General features: G+C 39.6%; 3 gene segments (V, D, J or C); all 3 read left to right on the top strand.

Annotated features, from left to right (window-relative positions):
• The first annotated feature begins 1806 nt into the window (after nt 1-1806).
• LOC131405507 (T-cell receptor alpha chain V region PHDS58-like) lies at nt 1807-6118 on the top strand. The segment is given in 4 exon segments: nt 1807-1923; nt 2037-2345; nt 3222-3367; nt 5951-6118. Coding segments are annotated over 4 exon segments (669 nt in total).
• Nucleotides 6119-20151: 14033 nt separating this feature from the next.
• LOC131405506 (T cell receptor alpha variable 18-like) lies at nt 20152-20793 on the top strand. The segment is given in 2 exon segments: nt 20152-20305; nt 20438-20793. Coding segments are annotated over 2 exon segments (399 nt in total).
• A 4785-nt stretch (nt 20794-25578) lies between these two features.
• On the top strand, nt 25579-26214 carry LOC131405505 (T cell receptor alpha variable 19-like). The segment is given in 2 exon segments: nt 25579-25627; nt 25853-26214. Coding segments are annotated over 2 exon segments (411 nt in total).

Below are 26214 nucleotides of genomic sequence, written 5' to 3'. Positions count from 1 at the left end.
TGAGAAGATGAAATGTGAAAAGAGAAAAAAATAATAAATATATGGAGAAAAGAGGAGAAAAGAAAAGAGAGATTGGGGAAAAAGAAATAGGACACGGTTACCTGAAGTATGGCCTGTATTTCATAGTCACAGAGCAGCACCAGACAGGTGTGCCTGCAAGGTGTAGGAGAAAGTGTTGGACAGGAGAAGGGAGATGGACATGAGTTCAAGTGGCCATCATATTCATGTGCTATTTTTCTTTTCTTCAACCAAAGTCTTGTTGGAGACATTGTATTTCCTCGTGATGACCGTAAGGCTGAGGTTTACAGAATTCTTCTAACTTCATTTAATTGTATTTACTCCTTTAAGCAGATTAAATAAATAAACAGTGGTTTCCATGAGATATTGTCTTTCTTTGTGAGAACTTTCTTTTAAATGAATTCTCAATCACTTTTCAAACGATGTGTCCTGATTTTTGGGTAAGGAAATTGGGTCACCGACCCTGATTATTTTTTCAGGCTATATTTGACCCAGATGAGGCCCTGGTTTCTCTCTGAGGTATCCTCTGCCTTTCTCTACTCCCCTCTTGACAGGTCTGATTACTGGGGCACTTTGAGTGGAGGCAATCCTGTGAGGCTGAAAAGCCAAGATTTTTCTGTGCCTGTGGTCAGCAGTGTAGCAGACAGCTGGGCATGGATAGCAGCAGCACTGTCAGCACCTTGCTGACAAACTAGAAGGAAATCTCTTTGCTCTCTGATCTCCTTGTACTCCTCCTAATGAAGGACAGATGGGACTCAGCCTACCTGTGACTTTCCTCTCAGCTATTTGGCGGCTAGAGGAGAGGCTTCTCAAGAGAATGAGTTTCCTTCTTAGAGGTCTACTGATCTCTGCAGGCCAAGCTCCCTCCATGATCCATAGCTTTTTCTCTTTATCCTGGAGTTCCCTGCTACCTGCCCCAGTTTTATATATGAGCCCCGAATGGGATACCTCACTGGAGCTGTCTTGGCATAGCCTGACTTGTCACAGAAGATACTTGGCTGAGCACAGGGGATCAGGGATATTTTCAATCTACCATCTTTCTAGAATTGCCTTCTTCCCAGGCTAAATAATTGTTCCTTTGTTTATGGCCTATTTAAGAAAAAAAACTTGTAAAACTAGAATTCTAAAGGGTATGGGGAAGTTCAGAATCAGTGATGATGAATGGAAAATAACTTGATCTGGTAATGGTTAAACATTTCATTGACATACCTATAAATGAGTTTAAATTTCTATGAAGTGTGATCTATCAATATTTTCTCTTATGCTTTTTGACTGTAATGCTTTGAAAACCTATGACTATGCTAAATTTATAAAAAATAGTCTTTTATTTTATTTTAAAATATTTAATATTATTTCTTTTTGAATTTATTTTGTAACAAATATTAAGGTAGGCATCCAAATTTATTTGTTAATTTCTAAATAACTCTACATTCATGGAGGCACATATTACTGAATATACCATCTTTTCCTCATTTTTATTATAACTGAATTTCCATAAGTAATTTGTATGTTTGGACTTTCTATTCTGTTCCATTGATCTTTCTATCTGCACCTTTCTAATAATACTTTTCAATTAGTGGAGCATTACATTTTGTCTTATTAACTGTGGAGGAAATCCCTCTCCATTCTGTTTAAGAATTTCAGAGCTTCCTGAAGTCTGAGATTATCTACAGTATCAGATTTGGCTTCTAGAGGAAGATGCTACACAAATGAACTTGGTAGAAAGCGAGAAAGCAACCAGCCCTTTGAGGAAGAGCTTTTGCTTTACTGCTGAGGAAAGTCACTCACCGCTCTGTCAGAGTGTCCATGTGGCTGAATTGTTTCCAGAAAAGAGCCTCCTGTCTCCTCACAGCTCAGACATGAAGCCCATCCTCATCTCAGCGCTTGTGATGATATTCACACTCAGTGAGTAGTCTCTTTTTATTCTGTCTTTCTATGGTCTTCTGATTTAGAGTCAGTTTAAAGAAGTATTATCCTCAGTCTGCAAGACTCTCCCTGATCCAGACTTGGTGTTACAGGAGGAAGAAGAGCCCAGTCAGTGACTCAGCCTGAGGACCACATCTCTGTCTTTGAAGGGGCCCCGGTACAGGTGAAGTGCAACTATTCATATTCTGGGAGTCCTGTGCTCTTCTGGTATGTTCAGTACCCCAAACAAGGCCTCCGTTTACTCTTGAAACACACCTCAGGAGAGAGCATCAAAGGCTTCACGGCCAACCTTAACAAGGGTGAGAGGTCCTTCCATCTGAAGAAACCATCAGCTCAAGAGGAAGACTCAGCCATGTATTACTGTGCTCTTGAGGGACACAGTGACTGGTTTTACAAGGGAGGTAGAGCACAAACCCTTTGGGAGTTAAAGAAAATATTTCTTTGTAATTTCTCCATATGGCCACAGTGGGGCATTCTTTCTCTAGAGACCGATATTGAGTTTACCTCTTAGATAAAATATCATTGGTTGTCAGCTATAAGGTTAACCTCAAAAATTTGTCCAAGAAAATTCTAATTACCTACTCTGCCTAGCTCCCTAATTATTTTTAAAAATAGTAAGTGTATTTATTCTGTCTAATAGTACCTGGAGAAAATACTTTTGAAATAAAAACTATAAAGCACAGCATAAAAAAACACCTTATTTTTTTGGCCCAGAAAAACCTGGAGCTTTCAAGGTTTAAGTGGTACGGTCCCACCTCTCCAACTCCTTTGCCACCGTGTCTACCTCTCCTGTGTTCACCAACATACACTTAAGCACAGTTCCTTAAAAGTATTGTACTGTTTCATGACATATGATTGATCTTTCTGCATCTAATGCCTTTCCTCTTATGCACTTCATCGACTCCTGCTATCTCAATCAAGGTCCAATCAGGAGGACAAAAAAAACACAGTAATTTGAACAAGGAAAGTTTAATATTAACAATTATTTAATAATAGAGATTTAATTACTAATGTGTAAAAAGACCTCTAAAGAACACGGGAATAGCATGTGTAGGGAGAAGCTCTCCTCTCCAGGACTAAAGCAGAGTAAGTAACACATTGTAATATGTACCCCGCTCTCCAGGAGCAGAGATTCTCCTGCTGAATCTATGACTCAGACCTCATTGAGGACTGCGTGTGGCTGTAGCCTGCTGAATGGTAGAGAAGTTTGCTGAGGTGCCAGAGACAAAGGCTGGCAAGCAGGAAAACACCCACCAGGGGTCCAACAGAATTTACAGGAAGCAGCAAAAGAGTGCTGCTGAACTTGCTTGGGGTGCTCCTGAAACTTGCCAAGAAACCACCTGTGGGGCTGTCACTGAACTTTGCTGGAATTGGAGTGTCACTGGTGTCTCACAGCCTGGCCAAGCACTGCAGGAACAAGAAGGTAGGGAAACATGCCAGGCCCAGGAAGAGAAGCCTCTTCCTCCTGCAGTGTCCTTCCAGTTCCCTCTACTGACAAAGCTTAATATCTTGCCAACTGGCAAGGGAGAAATATTTATAAGGGCCGGGTCCAGAGTCACAAATAGGACAATGAAGGGTAGATTTGGAGTTGAAAGACAATAAACTGATAAGTGGCACATCCCATCCTTCTGATTATTGGTCTTTCACATGCACCCCTCCACACACATTTGAACTTCCAAACAACAATGAAATGATTCTATGTTTCCATCCAGCAAGCTAAAGCTGTCCTTTGAACAAAAAGTTTTCATCCTTTCCCCAAAATGAGGAGACTCCTAAAACACAGTTCCAACAGTCAAGGAAATTCCACTGAATATGCTGTTATATACAGACTAAACTGTAAAGTTAATCTCTGACAATTTGTATATAAAATAATTATGGTGAGGAGAGAGAAGAAAAAAATGGCAACATATACAAAGGTACACACACATATAAAGGGCAAAAAGAAAATATGGAAAGCTACTACAGTCCTTGATTGCCTTGATTTGGTCATGAGGCTGCAATTGACATAGACAGCTTCTTTTTTTTATTATGATATTTTGTATTTCCCCTACTGTCAGCCGTAACCTCAGTTGACTGGGTTATTTTCCTTGTGGCGTGACCCAAATTTTCATGCTCAAAGGATCTGAGTGCTCAATGATCTTGCCTTTTTATTTATCGCTGTAATTTTCCATTAACATTTACTTTGGGGCATGAAAGTGCCAATAGATCCCCCCAGAAAATCCCTTGGGTTTCAGACACAGTCCTCTCTATATCTGTTGTGTAGCAGCAACTCAATTCCTCCTTGGTAATTGGTATCAATTACTACAGTCAGTAGAGTAACCTCTTTTTCCTCATTGGTTCAGTGATGTAGGTAGCCTAAAATGGTCATGTGGCAGTCTCATCTTCCAATTTAGTGGAACCATTTTTGTGTCCCTTGGTGTAAGCATTCCTCCCTTTAGAGAATAAGACCTCCAGACCCACACAGCTCAAAGTTACAAAGACTGGAAGCAAAAATCCTGCTAGTGAGTTACTGGTAATAATAGTGCGAGGATCCACTCCCAAGGCTGCTTTCTTGATGCCTGGACCCATGCATTCTGTCTATGGGTAAGACAACACCATATAATGGTCTCTGATCTAAAGCATATACTGTATTTTGTATGCAGTTGTCTTACAACTGGTGCCAGAACTGAATTAATAAGCCATTCTACATTTCAACAGACCAGCCACTTTGGGTGATGGGGTGTGTGGTAAGACTGGATAATTCCACAGGCATGTGCCCACTGCTATGATCCTTTGCTATGAAAACAGTTTCTTCATCAGAAGAAATGCTATGGGGAATGTCTTGATAAGATTACGCATTCTGTGAGTTCATGAAGATAGTGCTGGTAGAAGTACTATAAACAAGGAAAACAAACCTATATACAAGTATATTTGTCTATTCCAGTGAGGACAAATTTCAGCCATCTCTACCATAGAAGATACCTAATGCGTTCAACCTGCACCATGTGTCTGGGCAGTCTGTCTGGGGAATGACACTAAATCAGGGGTTCAGCATTAGTCTCTGTGGTTCACTGATTAGGCACTTAGCAGTAGTATTAGCTAGGCCAAACTTGATAAGGGGAAATCAACTCTTTTGAGTTCATGCTTAACTTCCATCCCTTCTAACAAGGCCACTTTGTTCATGGGATCATTGAGGAAGCATTGGGGCAGCTGGGAAAATACATTGACACATCCATAGACTATATCATTTGGTTCATTGTTATGAGCTTGCACTGCAGTAGTTCTTTTGGTCAGTATTCACATGAAGCATAATTATCTTGATATTCTGTGCCCATTCTAAGAAGACAATTCAAATACCTCTTCTCTGGAATTCCTTGTCACTAATCTTCCAATCTTGTTCCTTCCAAGTCTCTTATCATCCAGTAAAACCATTAGCAACTGCCCATGAATCAATATAGATCAGTACTTGTGGCCATCTGTCACTTGAGATAAAATTGACAGCCAAAATGTACCACCTGATGTTTTGAGGGGCTCTCCCTTCACCATTGTCCTCAGGGGGGCTATAGTGCTAGTTTCAGTCGTAAAAATATAATGTGCAAATCCATATGAAAAGTAAGCTTGATTTTTTTCCCTCAGTTCACTGATTGCAAGGGCCTCCTTAGGAGGCTGTAGGTATGGATTAAGGAAGAGTAGACAATACAAGAAAAGTTGGTGTCAAAGGAATCTGAGGCATTTACTCATGCAACTTTCCTGTACCTTCTGGGTCCACCTGAGCCCAATCTCTTATATACCATTTCCACTTGATGATAGATTTCTGCTGGGCATGACCAACATTGTGAGTAAGTAGGTCAGAAAACACTTGGTTCATGATCAAAGTTCAAGCTGCATGGTCACCGTTTTTCCTAAGTAAGATGTTCAGACTTCACCAAGGTCAGTTGATAACTTAGAAGCTGTTTTTCAAAAGAATAGTTTTTTGAAGAAAAGGGCATATATTCCCCCAAATACTATGCTGTGATTCTCTTACTAGTGTTTCTCAAAGTCTTCATCCTATTTTCCATGGAAACTTCAAGTATCACTGTTGGATATGCTGGAGCATAAGACCAAAGTGGTAAAGCAGATTGTACTGAAGCCTGAACTTGCTGTACAGCTTCCTCTTGCTCTGGTCCCCGCTCAAAACTGGCAGCTCTACAGGTGACTCTGTAAATAGGTCAAGGTAGCATTCCCACATGCGGTATATGTATCTCCCAAATCCAAAAAATCCTACCAAGTGTTGTGTCTCTGTTTCTGTGGTTGGTGGTGTGAGGTACAGCCACATGTCTTTCACCTTGGAGGGAATATCTCAACATTCTTTGGACCACTGAACCCCTAGAGACTTCACTGAGGTGACAAGTCCTTGAATTGTTGTGGCGTTTATCCTTACACCTACCGACTGTTTAATTTCCAGCTCAAGTGGCTTTTTATATTTTTAGCATCATCTTATGACTTCTGGAGATGCACTCTCACCCTCACTTCTGACAACTGTACTATGTATTTATTTTCACCCTGGCACGTATCACAGTGCATTAAAACTTTATCTTGCCTCCTCTTTGTATTGGGCTAAGTCTCCAGAGAAGAACTACTGTTTTCTCTCTGGTTTTTATGTAACCTTCTAACACAATATTCAGCCCACAATATGTCCTCAGTAAAGGAATGTTAAATAAGTTATGTAAGAATAGAAGTAAAGGGGCCAGCCTGGTGGCGTAGTGGTTAAAAAGTTTGGCATACTCTGCTTCAGTGGCCCGGGTTCACGGGTTCAGATCCCAGGTGCAGACCTACACCACTCATCAAGCCATGATGTGGTGGTGACCCACATACAAAATAGAAGAAGATGGGCACAAATGTTAGCTCAGGGCCTCTCTTCTTCAAGCAAAAAGAGGAAGATTAGCAACAGATGTTAGCTCAGGGCCAACCTTCCACACCAGAAAAGAAAAAAGAAGAATAAATGCAAAAAGTAACAATTCTTTTCCCTGAGACAACCTTCATGCTTGGTGTCCCATAGACATGCCTTATGTGTACTTCCTATACCATTACACAGAATATTAAAAAGATGTATACATAAAGGTCAAGCTTTAATAATTTTTTTTTTTTTACTTCTTCATCAAGGACATTCCTAAGCAAAACGTTTTTTTTCTTTTGCCAGTATGTGGTGGTGATGAATACATACAATGACTACTAGTACATCTTAGTGTCATTGATTTTACTTGTGTTAAAATGTCAGCAATTGCATTTGCACCATCCATGTAAATTCAACACAGTGAAAAATCCAAATAATATCTTAGTATTATTATTGAAAATAGTTTTCCTTTGCAGACTACCTGAAAGATGCTTGGGATCCTCCAGGGATCCACAGACGCACATTTCGAAAAGTGCTGTTATAGCATTTACTGTTTAGGTGGAAATTAACCTGATTCTCTCTCTGGTAGGCGATTTTCTTTTTCTTTCTCTAACTGGAAGCTTATAAGACTTTACCACTTATTTGGGATAAAAAATATTGAAAGGAATGACCAAATGTCTAGTAGGATTGGAAATGGAGGACTGCACTAACATATAGCCTCATCCTAACATTTATGGATCTTATATATAAAGAGAATAATTCTCAAAATTTCAGATAGAAGGGAAAAAATGCTACCTCCCCAGATTACATTTTTTCAAAGGTTATTTGAAAGATAATCTTCTTGAATCTGCATTTTAGTCTTTTCTGCTTGAATTCTGCTTGAATCTTTCTTTTTCTGGTTAATATTGTATTAAATTTAAAAATTATTTTTCAAGCAGTACAAATTACATAATTTACATCTTTCCATTAATATTAATCAAACAACATTAATTCGTATTAATCTATAAAAATATACGATTCCTCTTTGTTTTAGTTTTCTTATAACAGCTTTTTAGTTTTCTTAATTTGTTTAAGTTTCTTCCTAGACATTTAATTTTTTTGGTATTATAAACAGAATCTTTCTTTTATATTATACAGTTATAAGGTTGCTGCTGGGAAATTGTTTAGTTAATATTTATGAGTAATTTTATCCTTTGTCTTAACTTTAAAATAAATGACATTTGTTTTTGACTATTGGGTATAATATTTACTGATGGTTTGGAATAGATATACTTTGTCTTGTAACAGGATTAAATATTTTGTTTTTAATTAATTGAGACTTTCTATCAGGAATATGAAGTTTACTATATTTTTATTTAGCAAAGTTACATGGATTTTGTTTTTTTCAACTTGAATAATACTTTTTATGGATATTCTAATTTTGAACCATCCTTGAGTTCCTGGAATAAAGCCTATTTGTTATAAGTATATTTTTTCATTTATTTCATTTTTGAATGAAAATGAATTCTCATGGTTTAAAATTCAAAAGGTACAATGAAAAGTTTCCCTTTCATCCCACTTAGCTAACCTCACAGTTTTCCTCCCCAGAGGGTAGCAATGTTTCTGGTTTATTTTTCTGCTTCTAGATATACATTTTGCATATACAGCCAAATACATACAAACATTAAGAGAACTAGATTCTTGCCCTCTTTGTTGTGAGACAGTGCACAAGTCTCTTAATTTCTCAGAGCCAGGGGACATCTTTTAACTGCTATTCTAAATTTCCTCACAAATATTTCAAAACTATCTAGATGAGAACAGATTGAAATCTAAACTTTCAAAAACCTTTAATATTTCTTTGCGTCCTACTGAAAACCATTCAGATTTATTCTGGCAGTTATCCAACCCAAGCCATCTCCTCAACTTATCTCCTAGCACTCTCTAACCCATACATTGCTCCAGCCAACAGTCTCTTCCTTTTTTACTTTTGTCAAGGAAGAAACAAAAGTTTCTTCCTTCCTTCCCATCTTCTCCATCTCTCACTCTATTTTATGCACAGAATATCTTAAAATAAATTTGTGAAAACATTCATAAAATACCCTAGAAGATGTTTGCCATTGTTTTTTTTTTTTTGCTGGGAAAGATTCACCCTGAGCTAACATCTGTTTCCAATCTTCCTCTCTTTTTTTTGCCTCCCCAAAGCCCCAGTACATAGTTGTATATTCCAGTTATAGGTGCTTCTGGTTCCTATGTGAGGCACTGCCACAGTATGGCTACTGATAGAGGAGTGGTGTGGTTCTGCTCCCAGGAAACTAATCTGAGCCGCTGAAGCAGAGCATGTCAAACTTTAACCACTAATCAATCAGGGCTGGCTCTGTCATTCTTTTTGACTTCTCAGCATCAGAACCCATTTTCGTGTAACAGCAATAATTTTCAAGTCATTAGTAAGTGGAAGGCCCTGCTCTAAATTGTATTGTATTGTCTTATCAATAACTTCAACAACTCTAAAAAGGTAGTATTATTATTGCTCATCATCCGTATTTTAAGTCAAGAGAATATGAGCACAGAGGATGTAAACAGCTACTGAATGAGTAGATCTAATCTTGACTTTGATGGCATGACTTCAAAGCTTGTTCTCCTGATCCCTACTGCCTCCTGCCATAAAAACTGAAAATATCAGGTACTCATTGTTATGGAATGAATTGTGTCCCCCAAAATTCATATACTGAAGTCCTAACCCCAAGTACATCAGAATTTGACTGTATTTTGGAGATAGGGCCTTTAAAGAGGTAATTAAGTCAAAATGGGGTCATTAGGGTAGACCCTAATCCAATACGGCTGGTGTCCCTATAAGAAGAGGATATTAAGACACAGACAACACACACACAGATGGAAGACCACGTGAAGACACAGCAAGAAGGTGGTCATCTGCAAGCCACAGAGAGAGGCCTCAGAAAAAAATAAATCTGCTGACACCTTGATCTTGGAATTCTAGCCTCTAGAATTGTGAGAAAATAAATTTGTGTTGTTTAAGCCACCCAGTCTGTGACATTTTGTTATGGCAGCCTTAGCAAACAAATACACTCATATATCTACCCTATTGTGGAGAGAAGTGTGGGCACATGATTTTTCCCAAACTTTGACTTGGGAGTTACTTCTGCAGAAAAGGAAAGCTTGGTGGTAATTGCAACAGGATGAAGATTATAGTTCCCGGGCAATAGAGGCAGTGGATGTGCAGCTGTACACAGCGTCCTCTACTAGCAGCCTTGAAGGCACAACCTGCAATCTCTGGACCTCAGAAGAGGAGCCCGTGGGACACTCAGAGGAACGGTTCTCCAGAGTGATTTTCTGTATTGTTCCTGACTCAATGGATTTGAGTCCAGTTCCCTAAGCATATTGGAGATTCTGAGGCAAATCCATTATTAATTAACTTTTTTCTTTTCCACTTAATTCAGCCAGAGTCAGTATCTGTTGCTCACCAGTAAGAACCCTGACTTATATACAATCTCATTCCAGCTTTAGATAAATTAGATAAAAAAGGAAACTCATAGGTACATTATCAGACATGATTGTAAGAAACCTAACAGTGCTTCCTTAGTCAAGAAATACTGAGCACCAACATTCTTTCTAAATTGAGTTCTTACCTGAATTAAACTGAATCTGTTCTTACTCTAGGCTGGAACAGGAGTTCAGTGAGGGCAGAGAATAGAAGAGCTTTGTAACTTCCTCCGAATCTGCCCTGTACACACTTCACCTTTCCAGAGCACATTCTATCAGCAGGATGATGCCACCACGAGATGGCAGTGCCTCTCTCTCCTCAGACTCACTGGGTTTGAAATCACCATGTGTGTATTGAAAGCAAAGGGTTGAGCTTGTCTCCCATTGGCTAGGTAAGAAACCTGAGACTCTCTCTCTGGGATCCAGAGGGACTAGATAGATAGACCCTGTAAAGAGAGCTAACTCTTTAGACTGAGGAACCTGGCTCCATTTCAGGCCCCAGAGCTGTCTTCTGTGATCCCAATAAGGAAGAAGAATGGAGAAACTTCTGGGAGTGTCTTTGGTGATTCTATGGCTGCAATTGGCCAGTGAGTTGGGGCTCTTGTTGATGGGAACAGGGTGAGCAAAGTTCAGAGCACACAAGACTGAGGGGCAAAGTCTCCTTGTTAACTTGGAAATGTACCAAAACATTATGGAAGGAAATGCAAACACTAGAGGGTAAAAATTCAATGACTAACTGCTCACCTCTGGCCTGTCTTTCTGCCTAGGGGTGGACAGCCAACAAGGAGAACAGAATCTCCAGGTCCTGAGTGTCCAGGAGGGTGAGAATGCCACCATGAACTGCAGTTATAAAACTACTATAACCGTCTTACAGTGGTATAGACAAGATGCCGGTAGAGGCCTTGCCCTACTGATTTTACTACGTTCAAATGAGAGAGAGAAACACAGTGGGAGACTACGAGTCACACTTGACACCTCCAGCAAAGCAGCTCCCTGTCCATCATGGCTTCCTGGGCTGCAGACGCTGCTGCTTACTTCTGTGCTGTGGATGCACAGTGTTCACCAGGCACCTGCAGCCCCTACACAAACTCTGCCAGAGCTACCTCTTCGGAGCTCCAGCGATGGGTAGAGTTGGTGGTTATGTCTTCCCACGGAGGAGAGTCTACAAACAGCTGGCAACATGAAAGGCAGTCCCTCTCAAATATCTGATTTTTTTGGAAGCACCTTGGACTAGAGTGAAGGGCATGAGATTTAGAATGGAAACTGAAATGCTGGGTTCAGTTCTGCCAATCCTGGCTGCGTGGCCTTAGGCACATCATCAATGTAGCAGCCTTCGATTTCCTCACTTGAAATTAAGGATTTGGACTGATGAGTTCAAAAGACGCTTCACGCTCTAATTTTATCTGGAAAAAAAGTAAGCTCTGGACACCTCATGTGGAGGATGACGAAGGACTTCTCAGCATTAGAGGTCTCATCTGTTGTACGTGCAGCCCCCTCAAGACTTCAGTGGGTCTTTGAGATGCGTGAGATGACTTTTACAGTCCTCTAATTCCTGTATAGGAAATAGCAGATTCATCAGGCATTAGAATTAGAAAGGGTCTTAGGACTTTTTCAACTAAACTTTTCATTTTAAAGCTGAGAAGTGGAAACATTAGGTAAAAATAGAGATAAAGATCTGAATCTTTGGAGTGACAGAGACAAATCTGATTCTGCCATTTACTAGTTGTGTGATTTCCAAGGCTCAATTTCTCCATTAGTAAAATGGGAATTTATAGGAAAGTCATAATTTTTCCCCATCCCAGTGAGAGATGTATGTTCTCCACTACCAGGTCCTGAAATGTTGTTTTGTGAAAGTGGGTCCTTCTACTATCAAATACATAACAATTTTCCATCCGTTTATCCTTACTCCTAGTAAGATAAATAAATGCTGAATATAGTTTTCTTAATACGGTTTTGATACTACTGAAAATGTGTTTATGGAGTAACTGAGGGCATTTGTAGTTACGTGCATGTTTGGTGAAAAAGATGAGGGAGGCAGGGGAAAGGCATTATAGGGCTGAGGTTCCCAAATGCCAGACCTTCAACCACCAACATCAACTGTATCAGAATCACCTAGAGTACCTTTGAAAATCTGATTATCAGACTCTATCCCAGCTTAGTCACTTTCTGATTAAATTATGGATTTGTATTTTGAATGAATATCATCTGTATTAGTTAGAGATTGGCTCAGCTTCATGTTACAGAGAACTCAAATAATAATATTTTTAACAAGGTAGAGTTTATTTTTCTCTCACATAAAGAAGCTCTGTCATAAAGCAGGGCTGGTATACTAGCTTCATAATGTTGTGAGGGATCAAGGGTCTTTCTAGCTCACTGTCTCTCATTCAGAAGGTGTCACTCTTCTTTTTATACTTTCAAGAAACCGTTATAGAATCATCCACTTTATACACCTTCCAGGCAGAAAGACAAAGTCAAAAGGCAGGTGGGTCCATGCTGGCTGAGTCAATCATTTCCAGAAACTCCACTCATCAGCTTCTCCTTACATTTCATTTACCAGAGTATTATTCAATGTCCCCCTCCCTCTCCCATCTGCAAGGGAGGCTGGAATATCAGGATTATTAATTTTTTATCTCAGTATGTTACCACCCACATCAAAATTGGGGTTCTCTTAGTAAGAAGTAGGAGGAATGGATATTGTATAGGCAACCAGCAGTTTCTGCCATGCCTTCAGTTTAGGGTGTATTAAGACTCATATTTTTTTTGATTCATAGTTATTCTTTTTTGAAATTCCGTAATCATCTTGTCTAACAGTCCTGTTGAATTTTCTTCCTAAAAGTCTTTCATAGGACATCACAATCCCCACAGTGCAATTCTCCTCCACAATCCTAATTTCAAATCCACATTAATCCCTTGCTCCCCTGCCTCCAGCACATTTGACACACCCCATCACTCCTCGACGTAGTGAGAGTGACCTTGTCAGAGTGCAAATTTGACTGTGTCAATCACCTGAATCCCCATTTGCTGCTAGAATAAAGAAAAGCTTCTTAATGTGACCTATAAAACCTTACGTAATTTAGGATCTTGCTACCTTTCCAGGCTCATTCCATAATATGCTCCTAATCTCTCTGTCTGCCATAATACTGGTGTTATTTAAGTTTCTTAAGAGCACCTTATTCCTTCTCTATGACCCCTTCATAGCAATTTTAGGTGATTTTCTTATTCTTTTTCCTTTTCCTAAAATTATTTTCCCTCCCTTTAAAAGAGTAGAAACTAGTAAATGCCTGCTCATTCTTGTACATCTGTCCAAGAGTTAGTAAGTGAAGGGATCTCAATATGCACTCAGAATCATACACCTCTGCCTTTTCAAACTTGCAGTTTTTCCTTTATTTCTTTGCTTATTTGATTAAAAGCTATTTCCACTACTACTCTGTGAGCTCCTTAATGACAAGGACTACCTTTGAAGCCTCAGCACCAAAGTATCTTAGGCATTAAGATCATCAAATCTCTTTCTTCTTCCTTTCTATCCATTAACTTATTTAGTATTCTTCCTTTACTTTAAGTCCCCTCAAAGAGCTATGATAACATTACGGTGAAAGAACAAACAAGAAAATGTGACTGAGTTTCTCAGACTGCAGTCCATGGATCTTTGGAGGTTTATGGGTAAATTCTTGGGCTATAGTGGGGGTTGGCAATCTACAGCCCACAGGTCAAAGCTGCCTACCACCTGTTTTTACAAATAAAGCTTTACTGGACAACAGCCATGCCCATTTATTTATGCATTGACTATGGTTCATGTCTGCTGTAACAGCAGAATTGAGTAGTTGCGACAGAAACCAAATGACTTCAAAGCCTAAAGTATTTACTATTTGGCCCTTTACAGGAAAAAGTTTGCCAACTCCTCGGGTATAGGAATGATGTGAGAATTTTTTGATTTGGAGTTTTCTGTTTGACGAAGACAACAGCAAAAAAATAAAGGCATGTTTTTAATCATCTGTATGACCAACTTACAACAGAATACTCTCCTTGATTTTGATGCTTTTGTGTTCTTCATGTTATTTTTACCAAATTAAAGACAAATGGAATAATGGTACTCTATAAATAAAGGTATCACAATTGTTTAAATGGCGACAAGTGTTCAGAAAATTTTGGTTATGACATGGCACATGGTACTACAGACAGGCCAGAACCCAAAGACCCTATGTTACCACAGTTACTGCCGTGTTTCCATTGAAAGAAGATGCATTGCTCACATTCATTGTGTAATGTATCAACACGCAATTCAGTAGATGTAAGAGTAGCAGTAAATAAACGATACATAGTTTTTCCAGTGCTTATTTTTGGGTGCTTTATTAAATAACACAATTGTATAATGGTGACTTAAATGGGTATTTTTGAAAAGGAAAAGTAAAAATACTAGAAGTCACTAATCACAATAGTTCTGACAATAGTGCATTAAGCTCCAAATCATTTCAATCAAGTGAGTTATTGAACTACACACATGTATAGCTTTCTTCTAATAAGCCTATACCAACTCTTTAGTTTCAGCAAAAGATCATCCCCCACATTAATATTTTAATTTGAATTTTACTGATTTTATATTTTGTTTGCATTTTTTTGTTTGGTTTGTTAATTATGTAAGAATGATGAGCCTAAGAAGTTTATACTTAACTTCATTTTTGTGTGCAATAAGGCACTATAATATTTTTAAAACAGTCAATATGAGAGCGGTCCCTTATATGAAGATCTGAAACTTACTCAATTTTGAGAAACACTGAATGCACCTGTTATCCAGGTCCCGGATCTGACTCTAGAAGAAGCTGGTGACACCAGAGGTCTAAGATATATGCTCTCATAGAAACCCTACTTCATAAAAAGATAGTTGTACGCACCAGACACGCCTACTCATTCATTTATTCACTCATTCTTCAGATATATTTTGAGGATCTACTATAATTTAAGGACCTGTGTATTTTGAGAAATTGGTTACTGAGATTGATAAGATTAAGTTTCTGATCTCAGGAACACCAAGTCCAGCTTGGAAAACAGGACACAGATGATTCTAATGTGATGTACTAATGACAGTGATAGACATGTGTACAAGGTACAGTGGGAAAAGAGACGGGCACAGTCAGCCTGAAGAGCTGGGTGAGTGCTTTCACAAGGAAGTGGCATAAAAATTGGTTCTTAGAGAATGAATAGACAGGCTGGACCCATGGCCTAGTGGTTAAGTCCCACATGCTCCGCTTTGGTGGCCTGGATCCCAGGTGTGGACCTACACCACTTGTTGGTGGCCATGCTGTGGCAGCGACCCACATATAAAGGAGAGGAAAACTGGCACAGTTGTTGGCTCAGGAAAAATCTTCCTCAAGCAAAAAGAGGAAGATTGGCAACAGATGTTAGCTCAGGGCAACTCGTCCTCAGCCAAAAAAAAAAAAAGAATGAATAGACATTACCTAGACAAAGGTAGGGGAGAGAAGGGAGAACATTTTCATGCCCTGGTTCCAGAGGACCAGTGGGAAAGAAATAAAAGTGACTTTCATTGATTTTTCTCAAAAGTGGTATCAATCCTCAATGAGGTAGCATGAATTACTTAATTTAGATTTATTTCTTTAATCATACTGATGACCACTTGCACAACAGAAAAGATTTGAAATGTTCCTCAAACTACCTCTCTTTGGCTCCTCTCTTTTTGTGACATGATTATACTTTTACCTAAATATGTTGCTCTCACTTAGATGCTGCCTACAGAGGGAAATGTTTAAAGGGGGAATTCGTCCTAACCTATCAAGTCTCTTGCCTTCCCTCTCCCCTCCAGCACCTAGGATCAGGATGACAGCTGCCATGGCAACCGGTACCTATCTGGTCTTGTCCAGTGTCTACTTCCTGTCCAAACATATAAGTTTTTTACAGATGTTGCAACAGGTGCTCAGGAACAAGAATTTTTATTTTTTGCTCCACACAAGTTTTTAAAAACCTCTGAATTAATTTTCAACATCTAAAAATCAGACATTTTATTAAAAACTGGATTTCTAGCTTCTCTATAAAAATTGGAAGATCTTGGAACACAAGATCCTCTCTGGTCTTTTTGAATATATAATGACTTTGAATACATAATGTTTTGTTTGACTACATAGGTCCATATTACACGTGACACAAATAAGCTCTGAACTCACCCCTTCCCCCCCTCCACTTGACTACATGTGGCTGTTGCCTTCTGTCTGGCTCCTGGAGCCACCTGCCCACTACCTACATCCTCTGCTGTGTAGTCCTCACTCCCGTCTCCTTCCAGATGATGGGATGCAGGTTCAACAGCTTAGTGCCCCCAACAATGTCATCTTTAAAAACTCTTCCACTTGATTTCATAACGAAAGCTTCCTTTTCTCTCAACAAGCGAGGAATTGCCCCTCAGAGTCAGATGTCCTTGGGAGGGAACAGTACAATGCCATATGTGTACTCTCCTCGGAAGTAGGTGGAATCCTGTATGTTTCGCACCATCATTATTCCATAATCTCCAGTCTTCCTTAGCATCTCCAAACAGAGAGAAACAACATTAGCTGAACTTGAAATAGTAACTCAATCAAACGGGCTTCCTAAAGAAGTGAAATCATCTTTGTTTCTTGTTTACCAGATTTAAAAAGAGACTGCCCTCTAGATGCAATCTCCAATTTACAAGACGTACAAAGTACAGGGGAACATATTAAACCCATCAGAAGTATACAATAAGCAAAAGCCATAGTATGGAAAACTCTACAGGACACACTTGATTTTTTCAACAATAAACTACAAGGAATGAAATGGAGTGAGGGGACCTATAGACTAAAAGAAGCTTAAAAAACATGTCAATCAATCACAGTGTGTGGTCCTTAGGTGGATTCTGAATCAAACAAACTAAAATAATTGACATTTGAACATGCGTTGATTGCACTAAGGAATTATTGTTAATTTTCGGTGTCATGATGGCATTGTGGCTGTGTTTGTAAAAAATTAGAACTTAGACATATGTGCTAAAATAATCAGAGATAAAATAATACGACATCTAGGTTTTCCAGACCAATTTACCTGGCTGTGAGTTCATATCTTATCACTCCAAAAAGACTATACATTTTTTGAAATCTGCTTACACTTTTGTATCCCTCATAGCACCAGACAAGGCACTCAAGGGGCTCTGCAGAGTTGGGTCATTTTATTTCAACATTGTCCCCACTCAGCTCAAGGACTGACAGAGGCACACGACTGACCGACAGGACTCCTGTAGCAACAGCTGAGTGGCGGGAAGAAGCGCATCACTGCATCTGCAGAATATTTAGCTTTGGAGAGATGCGAGAAGGGAAGAGCCCTTCGAAGGGCAGGGAAGTTTTAATTTTACCCCCATATCCTAGGCTCTAAAATTGAAAAAAGTTCAAAGGAGGCCAGCAGGGGTTGTGGCAATGGGTCTCAAGAACCACAATTTGATCACAATTAAATAAGCTTCAGATCAATCAAATTCCAGAGACCACTCCTCAAATAATACAACTTTCAGGCAAAATGGAGAGTATTTTGATTTTGAAAGTCAGTTTTATAATATTTAAGATATATTAATATGACACAATTTTATTTATTCCAAAGGCTAGATGATACTAGATCTTTCTGGAAGCTAGTCAGACAACTAATGTGATGAAGGAGGAGAAGGGAGAAAGCACCAGGCATGTGTCTGGAGACCCAAACCTGAAGGTCAAGGCTGCCTTCTTCCCTGACACTCTGGACTTCTGCACACTGAATGTGAGACACCTGGACATCAGAGGTTAAACATCTTGACAGACAGGCCTGAGAAAGAGAGAGGGAGATAGAAGAACAAAAGTACATCCAAACACGGGAAATAAGATATTCAAACAGGTTTCACTCACCTCATGATAAACGCATCAGCTGTCTGTTTCCAGCCTGGTCCTTCATCCCACACGCCTGGGCCTGGGCCAGTGGAAATGCGGGCAGAAAATAAGATTTGTTTTACTCATTTGCTCCTCCCTCAACTGACAGCAATTTGAGATAGGAATCATGTCTGGTTTTGGTCTATGTGTTTTTTCACAGAGCTTTACACATCGTAGATAACTCTGTACATTTCCAGGATGAATGCTTGGGCTTAGGGAGTCCTGAACATGCACAATAGTTTAGGAGCAACTAGGTGATCTTAGTTAGAGAATCTTGCCAGCGTGATAACTCTACTCGAGACCCTAATTTTAGTAAGAGTTAAAAGAAAGTTATTGGTGAGAAAATCCATCTAGGTGAATATTTATTATTTGAAGAAGATCATTCTTGTGTTCAATTGATTTAGTCACAGCCATTGTTATTATGTTGACAGCACTGCCCCTGAGAGTCTGTGTAAGAAACTATCACAGTGCCTACACTCAGAGTCCCAATGCTTTAAGATGGTTTATTCAAGCAGAGAACAATGTTTCCATTTCTTACTATTATACATTCATACCCTGCATAAAAGAAACTCAATCCTAGAGAAATAACAAGCTATGGAAATGACACTTTTAAATCTTCTGCTGGCTTTACTTCATTAGCACAAATCATTACAAAGGAAACTAGACAAACAAGCTGACAGACCCGAGCAAACAGTGCTTTTAATTGAGATTCTTGAATTCCCTAATAAAACAAATAAACAGGAGACAGATAAATACCATATGCATGCCTCTGGAATGAAGAGAGCTTGACTGATAATATTAAGCATCTAAACTTGACTTTCTAAAAGAAAATACTTAGTTGGATTAAAACAGTGATGTGACAAGAAGTAAAAAGATGGTGTTTCAAGAAGCAAGTTACCTAAGTAAGTTTGCCTATCCCTCCTAAGGCTAAAGGTGTAAGGCTGCTGCCATCCAGGTGTGGTCCAGGGACCCCTGGGAGACTCTCTCAGGGATCCTGGGACACCAGACTCAGTGAGTTTCCTCTCGTGTGTACTCAGTCAGATTCAAAGTCACCCCCCTGTCATTTTATCTCTCTCTCTCACTGTACACATTGCTCCTCTCTGATGCACTGGTCCACAAATTCTAGATGCCTCGAGATCCCCAAACTCCTCTTCTGTCTTATCAACACAGTGAGTCAGCTGGGCTATTTCTGGCAAATCCTCCCTGCACTGGTGTCTAGAAACCACCTCCAGGAAGTGAGCTGGGGCGATGTTAGGGCTCACCTCGTTGACTTCCCTTGTCTCTGTGCTGCCTGTAGGCCAATGTCCAAAAGTTATTGTTCCATTTATTTTGTCCAATTTTCTACTTGGAAGGTCAACTCTACATTTATCAGTGAAACAGTAATTTATTTTTACTGTATTTTATAAACGTATCAGTCCATGATGGGTTGGGGAAAAAACTGCTCATGCAACTGCAGATTATTTGAGAAGAACTGCATTAGATAATGTTTCCTCTACAAGATGGCGTGTTGATTGAGTCTTGGGGGATGAATAGAACTAATTCAGGCAAAGGACTGGAGGAGAGAAGGGAGGACTTTCTAGGCAGAAGGATCCTTCTCTGACCCGTGGGAACCAGGGGGACACATGCAAAGAAGAGACCTAGATTATTTCACTTAAAAGTTGTGCCTGGATTATTTAGGAAGCTTTAGATCTCTGTACCATGCAGCAAATGATTTAAGTAATAATCAAATAATTTTCCAAACATAGTTGTGAATTTATAAAGCGAATGTTTAGTGCTTTCCTCTTATAGTCCCATCCCATTCTTCTGTACCTATCCCTCAGGCAATTTTTAAAAGGAATAGGGTCAGAAATGGCTGAGGTGCAATTTTCAGGATGACCACCAGGCAGCGCTGCTTCCTTCAGATGTGGTTACACATTTTTTAGGTGGTAGTTTGACTCGCCTGCCTTTGTAGCCTCAAGATAGACTGTTGCTGTGCAGAAGGGGCTCTTAGTTTATGAGTGAGGAGTTTATACAAGATCTTGCTGGAGACTAGCCCTGTTAGATTTGGTGTACTCCAGGGAGCAAGGATCATTTTCTTCTGCCAACATGCTTTCTGCCACCTGCTCAGTTCTTGTGATCTTAATACTCAGTAAGTAACATTTTATCCTAAATGTTAGTGACTTTTCATTTTCTTATAATCATAGATAATTTTTAGTTTTCTTCTCTGGCTGAAAACTTTCCTGCTGTACATTTCTAACATAATAAAATAATTATTTTTTAGGAGGGACCAGTGGAGACTCAGTGACCCAGACAGAAGGCCCAATCACACTCTCAGAGGGGGCACCTGTGATCCTGAACTGCACTTACCAGACCAGTTATTCAGCTCCTTTCCTTTTCTGGTATGTCCAGTATCCCAATAAAGCTCCTCAACTCCTCCTGAAGAGCTCAATAGAAAACCAGAGGACAGAGCATCAAGGTTTTCAGGCCGATCTTCTTATGAGTGATAGCTCCTTCCACCTGCAGAAACCCTCAGTGCAAATGTCAGACTCGGCCGTGTACTACTGCGCTCTGAGAGACACAGTGAGGGGGACTGCAGGGGGAGCTGAATACAAACCCAGAGGGCACAGGAGGGGCTGAAGGTGAGCTGCCCTAGGAGGGAGAGTTACATTCTCTCCCTAGGCAGTGTTGAGTTTATTTAGAGTTTCCTCAGGACAATGAACCAAGCTCAAGTCTAATTCCTAGAAACCTAGGAGTTTGGGAATTGCTCTGCAGGTGGGATAGGGTGGACGTCAGTGTTAAAGAGAACCCAAGCTTTGATCCCCAGAAGTACCCAGGCTCAGCCAGAAAGGTTCCTCTCTTCTCCAGACTACAAAGCCTCTCATAGGAAACATTCCCAGGAAAACCTTGTCGTGGGATTAATCTCTACCAATATATTTTAACTATTCGAAAGCCCCAGAAATCTTGTGTTTTTCATGTAACATTCATGAACCAAACAAGGGACATGGAATCTGGTCTTGATTATCCTGCATAATCTCTGCAACTAAACTAGGCTTTGCCCCTCTCTGGCTCAGTCCCTGCTGCAGAAATTTCAACCCAACTCCCCATTAACCCTTCATTCCATAAAGCTGCCCAGGAAACACTGCTATGGAGGGACTCTCAGGACAACACTGAGGGACATCCCCTCCTCCTGTCCACACTACACATTAGGTGAGACGCAGGAAAGTCTGTGTCGAGGGAGTCCTTGCTCTGCGTGTTCAGTCTCCTCTCCCATCACCAGATCTTTAAATCCTGAAGATGTGATGTGGTCAGTCACTTGCGTTGGGCTTTAGGTTCTGTGATAATTCCTCTGAAAGGAGGCCAGGATTTTCACACATCTCAGCTCTTTAAACTAAAACATTTCAATATTCTTGTGTATTTCTCTGTAAAACAACAAAGATCTGTGTGCAAAGACCATGGATGCCTCTCACAGGAAAAACCCATGTCAGTCTAGGAAATATAAAGAGTATAGAGAATAGGAAAGTGCATTAGTCAGCTTGGGCTGCCATAACAAGATACCAGAGGCTGGGTGGCTTAAACAACAGAAATTTATCTTCTCACAGTTCTGGAGGCCTGGACTCTAAGATCAAAGTACCAGCAAGGCTGGTTTCTGGTGAGTCTCTCTTCCTGACTGGCAGACGGCTGCCTCCTTGCAATGTCCTCACACGGCCTTTCCTCCATATACAAGTGCAGAGAGAGGGAGAAAAAGGGAGATCTCTAGCGTCTCCTCCTCTTCTTACAAGGACACCAGTCCTATTGGATTAGGGCCCCTCCCTTATGACCTCATATCACTTTATTACCTCCTCAAAAGCCCTGTCTCCAGATATAGTCACATTGGAGGTCAGGGCTTCAGCATATGAATTTTAGGGAGATACAATTCAGTCCATAAGAGAAAGATACACACTGTCTATTATTAAGTAGGGAACCAAATCGATAGTGTAATCCTGTGTTTCCAGATTCCAAATTGGAGCCGTAATAGCACTACACAGGAAAACTAGGGTGTCTCATCTGAACTTTGGTCAAACTTCAAATCCTAGAATAAATTATCAATTCTAATAAGAAACAGCAGAGAATTCTCTTGGGTTCTTTTTGCTGACCTTATGACTTCAGCTGAGCTGTAAATTGAGGAGTTCATGGAGAGGGGAGCAAGGATACCCAGGATTTATTCCCCCTTTGCCTCCTTTGTTAGCTATTCTTGGTTGGCCCTTTAACTCAAATCCTTGTTTCTTTAGGATGTAATTAGGAGGTAATTAGGTAATTACCTTTAGGAGGTAATAAGTTTAGATGAGGTCATGAGGGAGGGGCCCCATGACAGGATTAGTGTCCTTATTTTTTTTAAGACTGTTTTTTAGAGCAGTATGATCCCAAGAACAATAAATAGAAAGAAGATCCCACCTAGGACATCACACTCAAAATTCTGAAAAAAATTTAAATAAAGATCAGATTTAAGGGGCTGGCCCAGTGGCATAGCAGTTAATTGTGCACGCTCAGCTTTGGCGGCCCTGGGTTTGCAGGTTGGGATCTTGACATGCTGCTTGTCAAGCCATGCTGTGACAGCATCCCATATAAAGTAGAGGAAGCTGGGCACAGATGTTAGCTCAGGGCCAATCTTCCTCAGCAAAAAAGAGGAAGATTGGCATTGGATGTTAGCTCAGGGCTGGTCTTCCTCACGAAAAAGAAAAAAAAATTCAGACTTAAAAGCAGTCAGAAGAAAAAGACAAACATGTTACATGCATGTAGGAACAGTAACACAAATGATCAGTGGCTTTTTACCAAAAATAATGGAAACTAGAAGACGAGGAAACGATATATTTAAAGTGCTGAAAGAAAAAAAAAATGACCACCTAGAATTCTATGGCCAGCAAAAATATCCTTTGTGTCCTTCGAAAATAAAGGCAAAATAAATATATTTTCAGAGAGACCGAACTGAAGATCACTAGTCTCCAGGTGACCTGAGTACAAGAAATGCTGAAATAAGGTCTTCATGCTATAAGGAAATATCACATGGAAGTTCAGATTCACAAAAAGAAGCAAAAAACACCCAAAAAGGCAGATATCTGGGTAAAATTTTAAAAGTGTTTAAAATTTACTTTTAAAAGTTATTGTTTCTTTAAATCAAAATAAAAAACAATGTGTTGCAAATGTTTACAGCATATTCAGACCCAACAAGAACATATTTTCTTCATAAAGAGAAATAATGTTATTTGAAAATAGACTGGGATAAATTAAAGATGCATATTTTAATCTCAAAAGTCAGTACTGTACTAAAAATAGCACAAAGCATATAGAGAATATCTCTGAGACCTCAGAGTAGGCAGAGATTTCTTCGACATAGTACAAAATATACTAACCATAAAAGAAAGATTGATAAGTAGGATACAAGTAAAATTTAAAATTTCTGCTTATCAGAAGACAATATGAAGAAAATCAATAAACAATCTAAAGAAAGATATATATGGAGAAGGATTATTTCCAGAATATATAACGAACTCTCATAAATCAACAACATAAAGATAGCACAATAACCAAATATGTCAATAGGCTGACTAATAAGTACATAAAATATGCTCAGCATCGTTAGTCATTAGGAAGATGCAAATTAAATCCACATTCAGATGCCATTCTCCCCCACTAGAAGGACTAAAATCAAACCATCAGACAACTTCAAGTATTGGCAAGTATGTGAAGCAACTGGACTTGACATAAACTGCTGGTGGGAGTGTAAAATAATGTAATCATTTTGGGGACATGCTATAGCCCAGCAGGTCCACACATAGGTCTTTACTGAAGAGAAGTGAAAACATAAGTCTCTAAAGCCTTATGTGAAGCAATAGAAGCCAGACTCTCCCCTCCGAGTACTGATGATTCCATTTATATGAAATTCAAGAACAGGAAAAACTAAACTACGGTTAAAAGTAAAAAGGTGGTTTCCTCTGGGAAGGAGAGTTTGACTGGCGAGGGGCACAAGGGGACTTTCTGGAGTGAAGGAAATATTCTCTATTTTGTGTGGATGGTGACTACACAGGTATATAAAATTTTCAAATTCATTGAAATGAACATATAGGAACTATGCATTTTATTGTAAGTACATTATACTTCAATAAAGAAGGAACCAAAATACAATAAAATAACCTACACATGCAGAGATGGGCACTTGCATAATTAGATGGCTAGATGAATTGTCACAAATTGGAAAAAACCCAGGTAACCAGCATCCATCTCGAGAAACAAGACATTACCCACGTGCCAGGCCACTCCTGTCTCGACCACCCCAAGTAACCACTATCTTGACGTCAACTGCACAGATTAGTTTTCTCTGTTTTTGTACCTTATGCAAATAGAATTATTTATGATGTTCTCCTGTATCTGGCTTCTTTTACTCAATCTTACCTTTGTGAGATTTATTCATATTATTATGTCTGGCTGTAGATCTTTATTCTCAGAGCTGCACAGTATTCCACTTTCTTTAATCATTTCATTTGTATGTATTCAGCCTCTCAGAGCATATTAATGTCCAGCCAGTCTTTGTTGTTTCCCAGTCTCCGGCAGTTGTCAGAGGGCTTGGGAGTGGGCTGTAATCACAGCAGACTACAGCTGTTCTGTAACAATTAGAAAAGCACAAATAAATTTCTGCAACAACTACAGAAAGCTGGACAAATTAATTTTCTCTGTATATATTTTATTTTATTTTTGTTCTTTTCTTTACTGGGGTATAATTTTTTCATACAATGAAATGCACGCTTCTTACATGTTCTTGCTGTTAGACATATGAGGTGGACAAATTTTGTCAATCAGGAAACTTGCTGTGACAGCATTAAGTAGACAAGGAGCTTTGTCCAGTGTAAATTTCCCCAAAAACCAATGTCTTAGAGTGTAGGAAGAAAAGTTATGACGATTGAGAGTGAATAGTTTTATCTTCTTGTCCAGAAGAAAAATCTGTGAGCAAATTTCACTGTAGATTTTGGCTGGAGACAAAAAACCATACACCATACAACAACATGGATCACTGTTCTCAGAAGTCACCATAATCATAATAAATTTTATTTCTTATGAAACTTACAAGTCCATCTTAGATGCATTGGTTGAACATCGCAAATGGTTTCATCATTAATGTTCTACAATTTAATTTAACTCATATATATGTCCAGACATAATTGTTGCTAATTAAAGTACAAAATGACTAGATAGGCGGGTTAGAGTCTCCAACCACGTCAACAGTGGTATGACACAGGCAAGCTAATGTCAGTAAATCATATTTCCTGTTCCGGGGCAGAAGCATCTTACAGCTCAGTAATTGCGGACGTGCGCTGTCAGCCACAGGCCAGGCGTTGAGACTTGAATCTGAGTCAGAACACAGCACGTTTCACTCAGAGGAGAACTTCCAACATGCTGCTCCCCCGCCTGCTGAGAGTAGTCACAGCCTCCATCTGCCTTGGTAAGTCTAGTAAGAATGGCCACAAACACGACTCAGGCTCCTCTCAGCTTGGGGAGAGTTTGGGGGTTAGAGGCCGGTTATTATTATCTGGTGGGTCTTTGGGGAGTAGAGTTAGAGGGCGGAGGAATCAGAACTCTCAGTCCTACATTAGTTCCTTAAAACCCCATGGATACCACCAGGAGAATCAGCTTAATCCTCTCTCTCTCTTTTTTTTTTCTCCTGCAGGATCCAGCATGGCCCAGAAGGTAACTCAAGCCCAGCCTGCAGTTTCTGTGCTGGAGAAGGAGGCTGCAACCTTGGATTGTGTATATGAAGCTAATAGTTATAGTTATAGTTATTATTTATTCTGGTATAAACAAACACCAAGTGGGGAAATGATTTTCCTTATTCATCAGGATTCTTACAATGAGCAAAATACAACAAAGGATCGGTACTTTTTGAACTTCCAGAAACCAGCCAGTTCCATCAGCCTCAGCATCACAGCCTCACAGCTCGGGGACTCAGCAGTGTATTTCTGTGCTCTGAGAGAGGCCACAGTGTTGTGGGTGCCTGTGGGAGCCCCACAAAAACCTCAGATCTCAACATGA

This window comes from Diceros bicornis, chromosome 5 (assembly GCF_020826845.1).
Source record: "Diceros bicornis minor isolate mBicDic1 chromosome 5, mDicBic1.mat.cur, whole genome shotgun sequence".
In the NCBI taxonomy this organism is placed as follows: domain Eukaryota; kingdom Metazoa; phylum Chordata; class Mammalia; order Perissodactyla; family Rhinocerotidae; genus Diceros; species Diceros bicornis.
The sequence above is the reverse complement of the archived record's forward strand: the minus strand, read 5'-3'. Positions and strand labels throughout refer to the sequence as shown.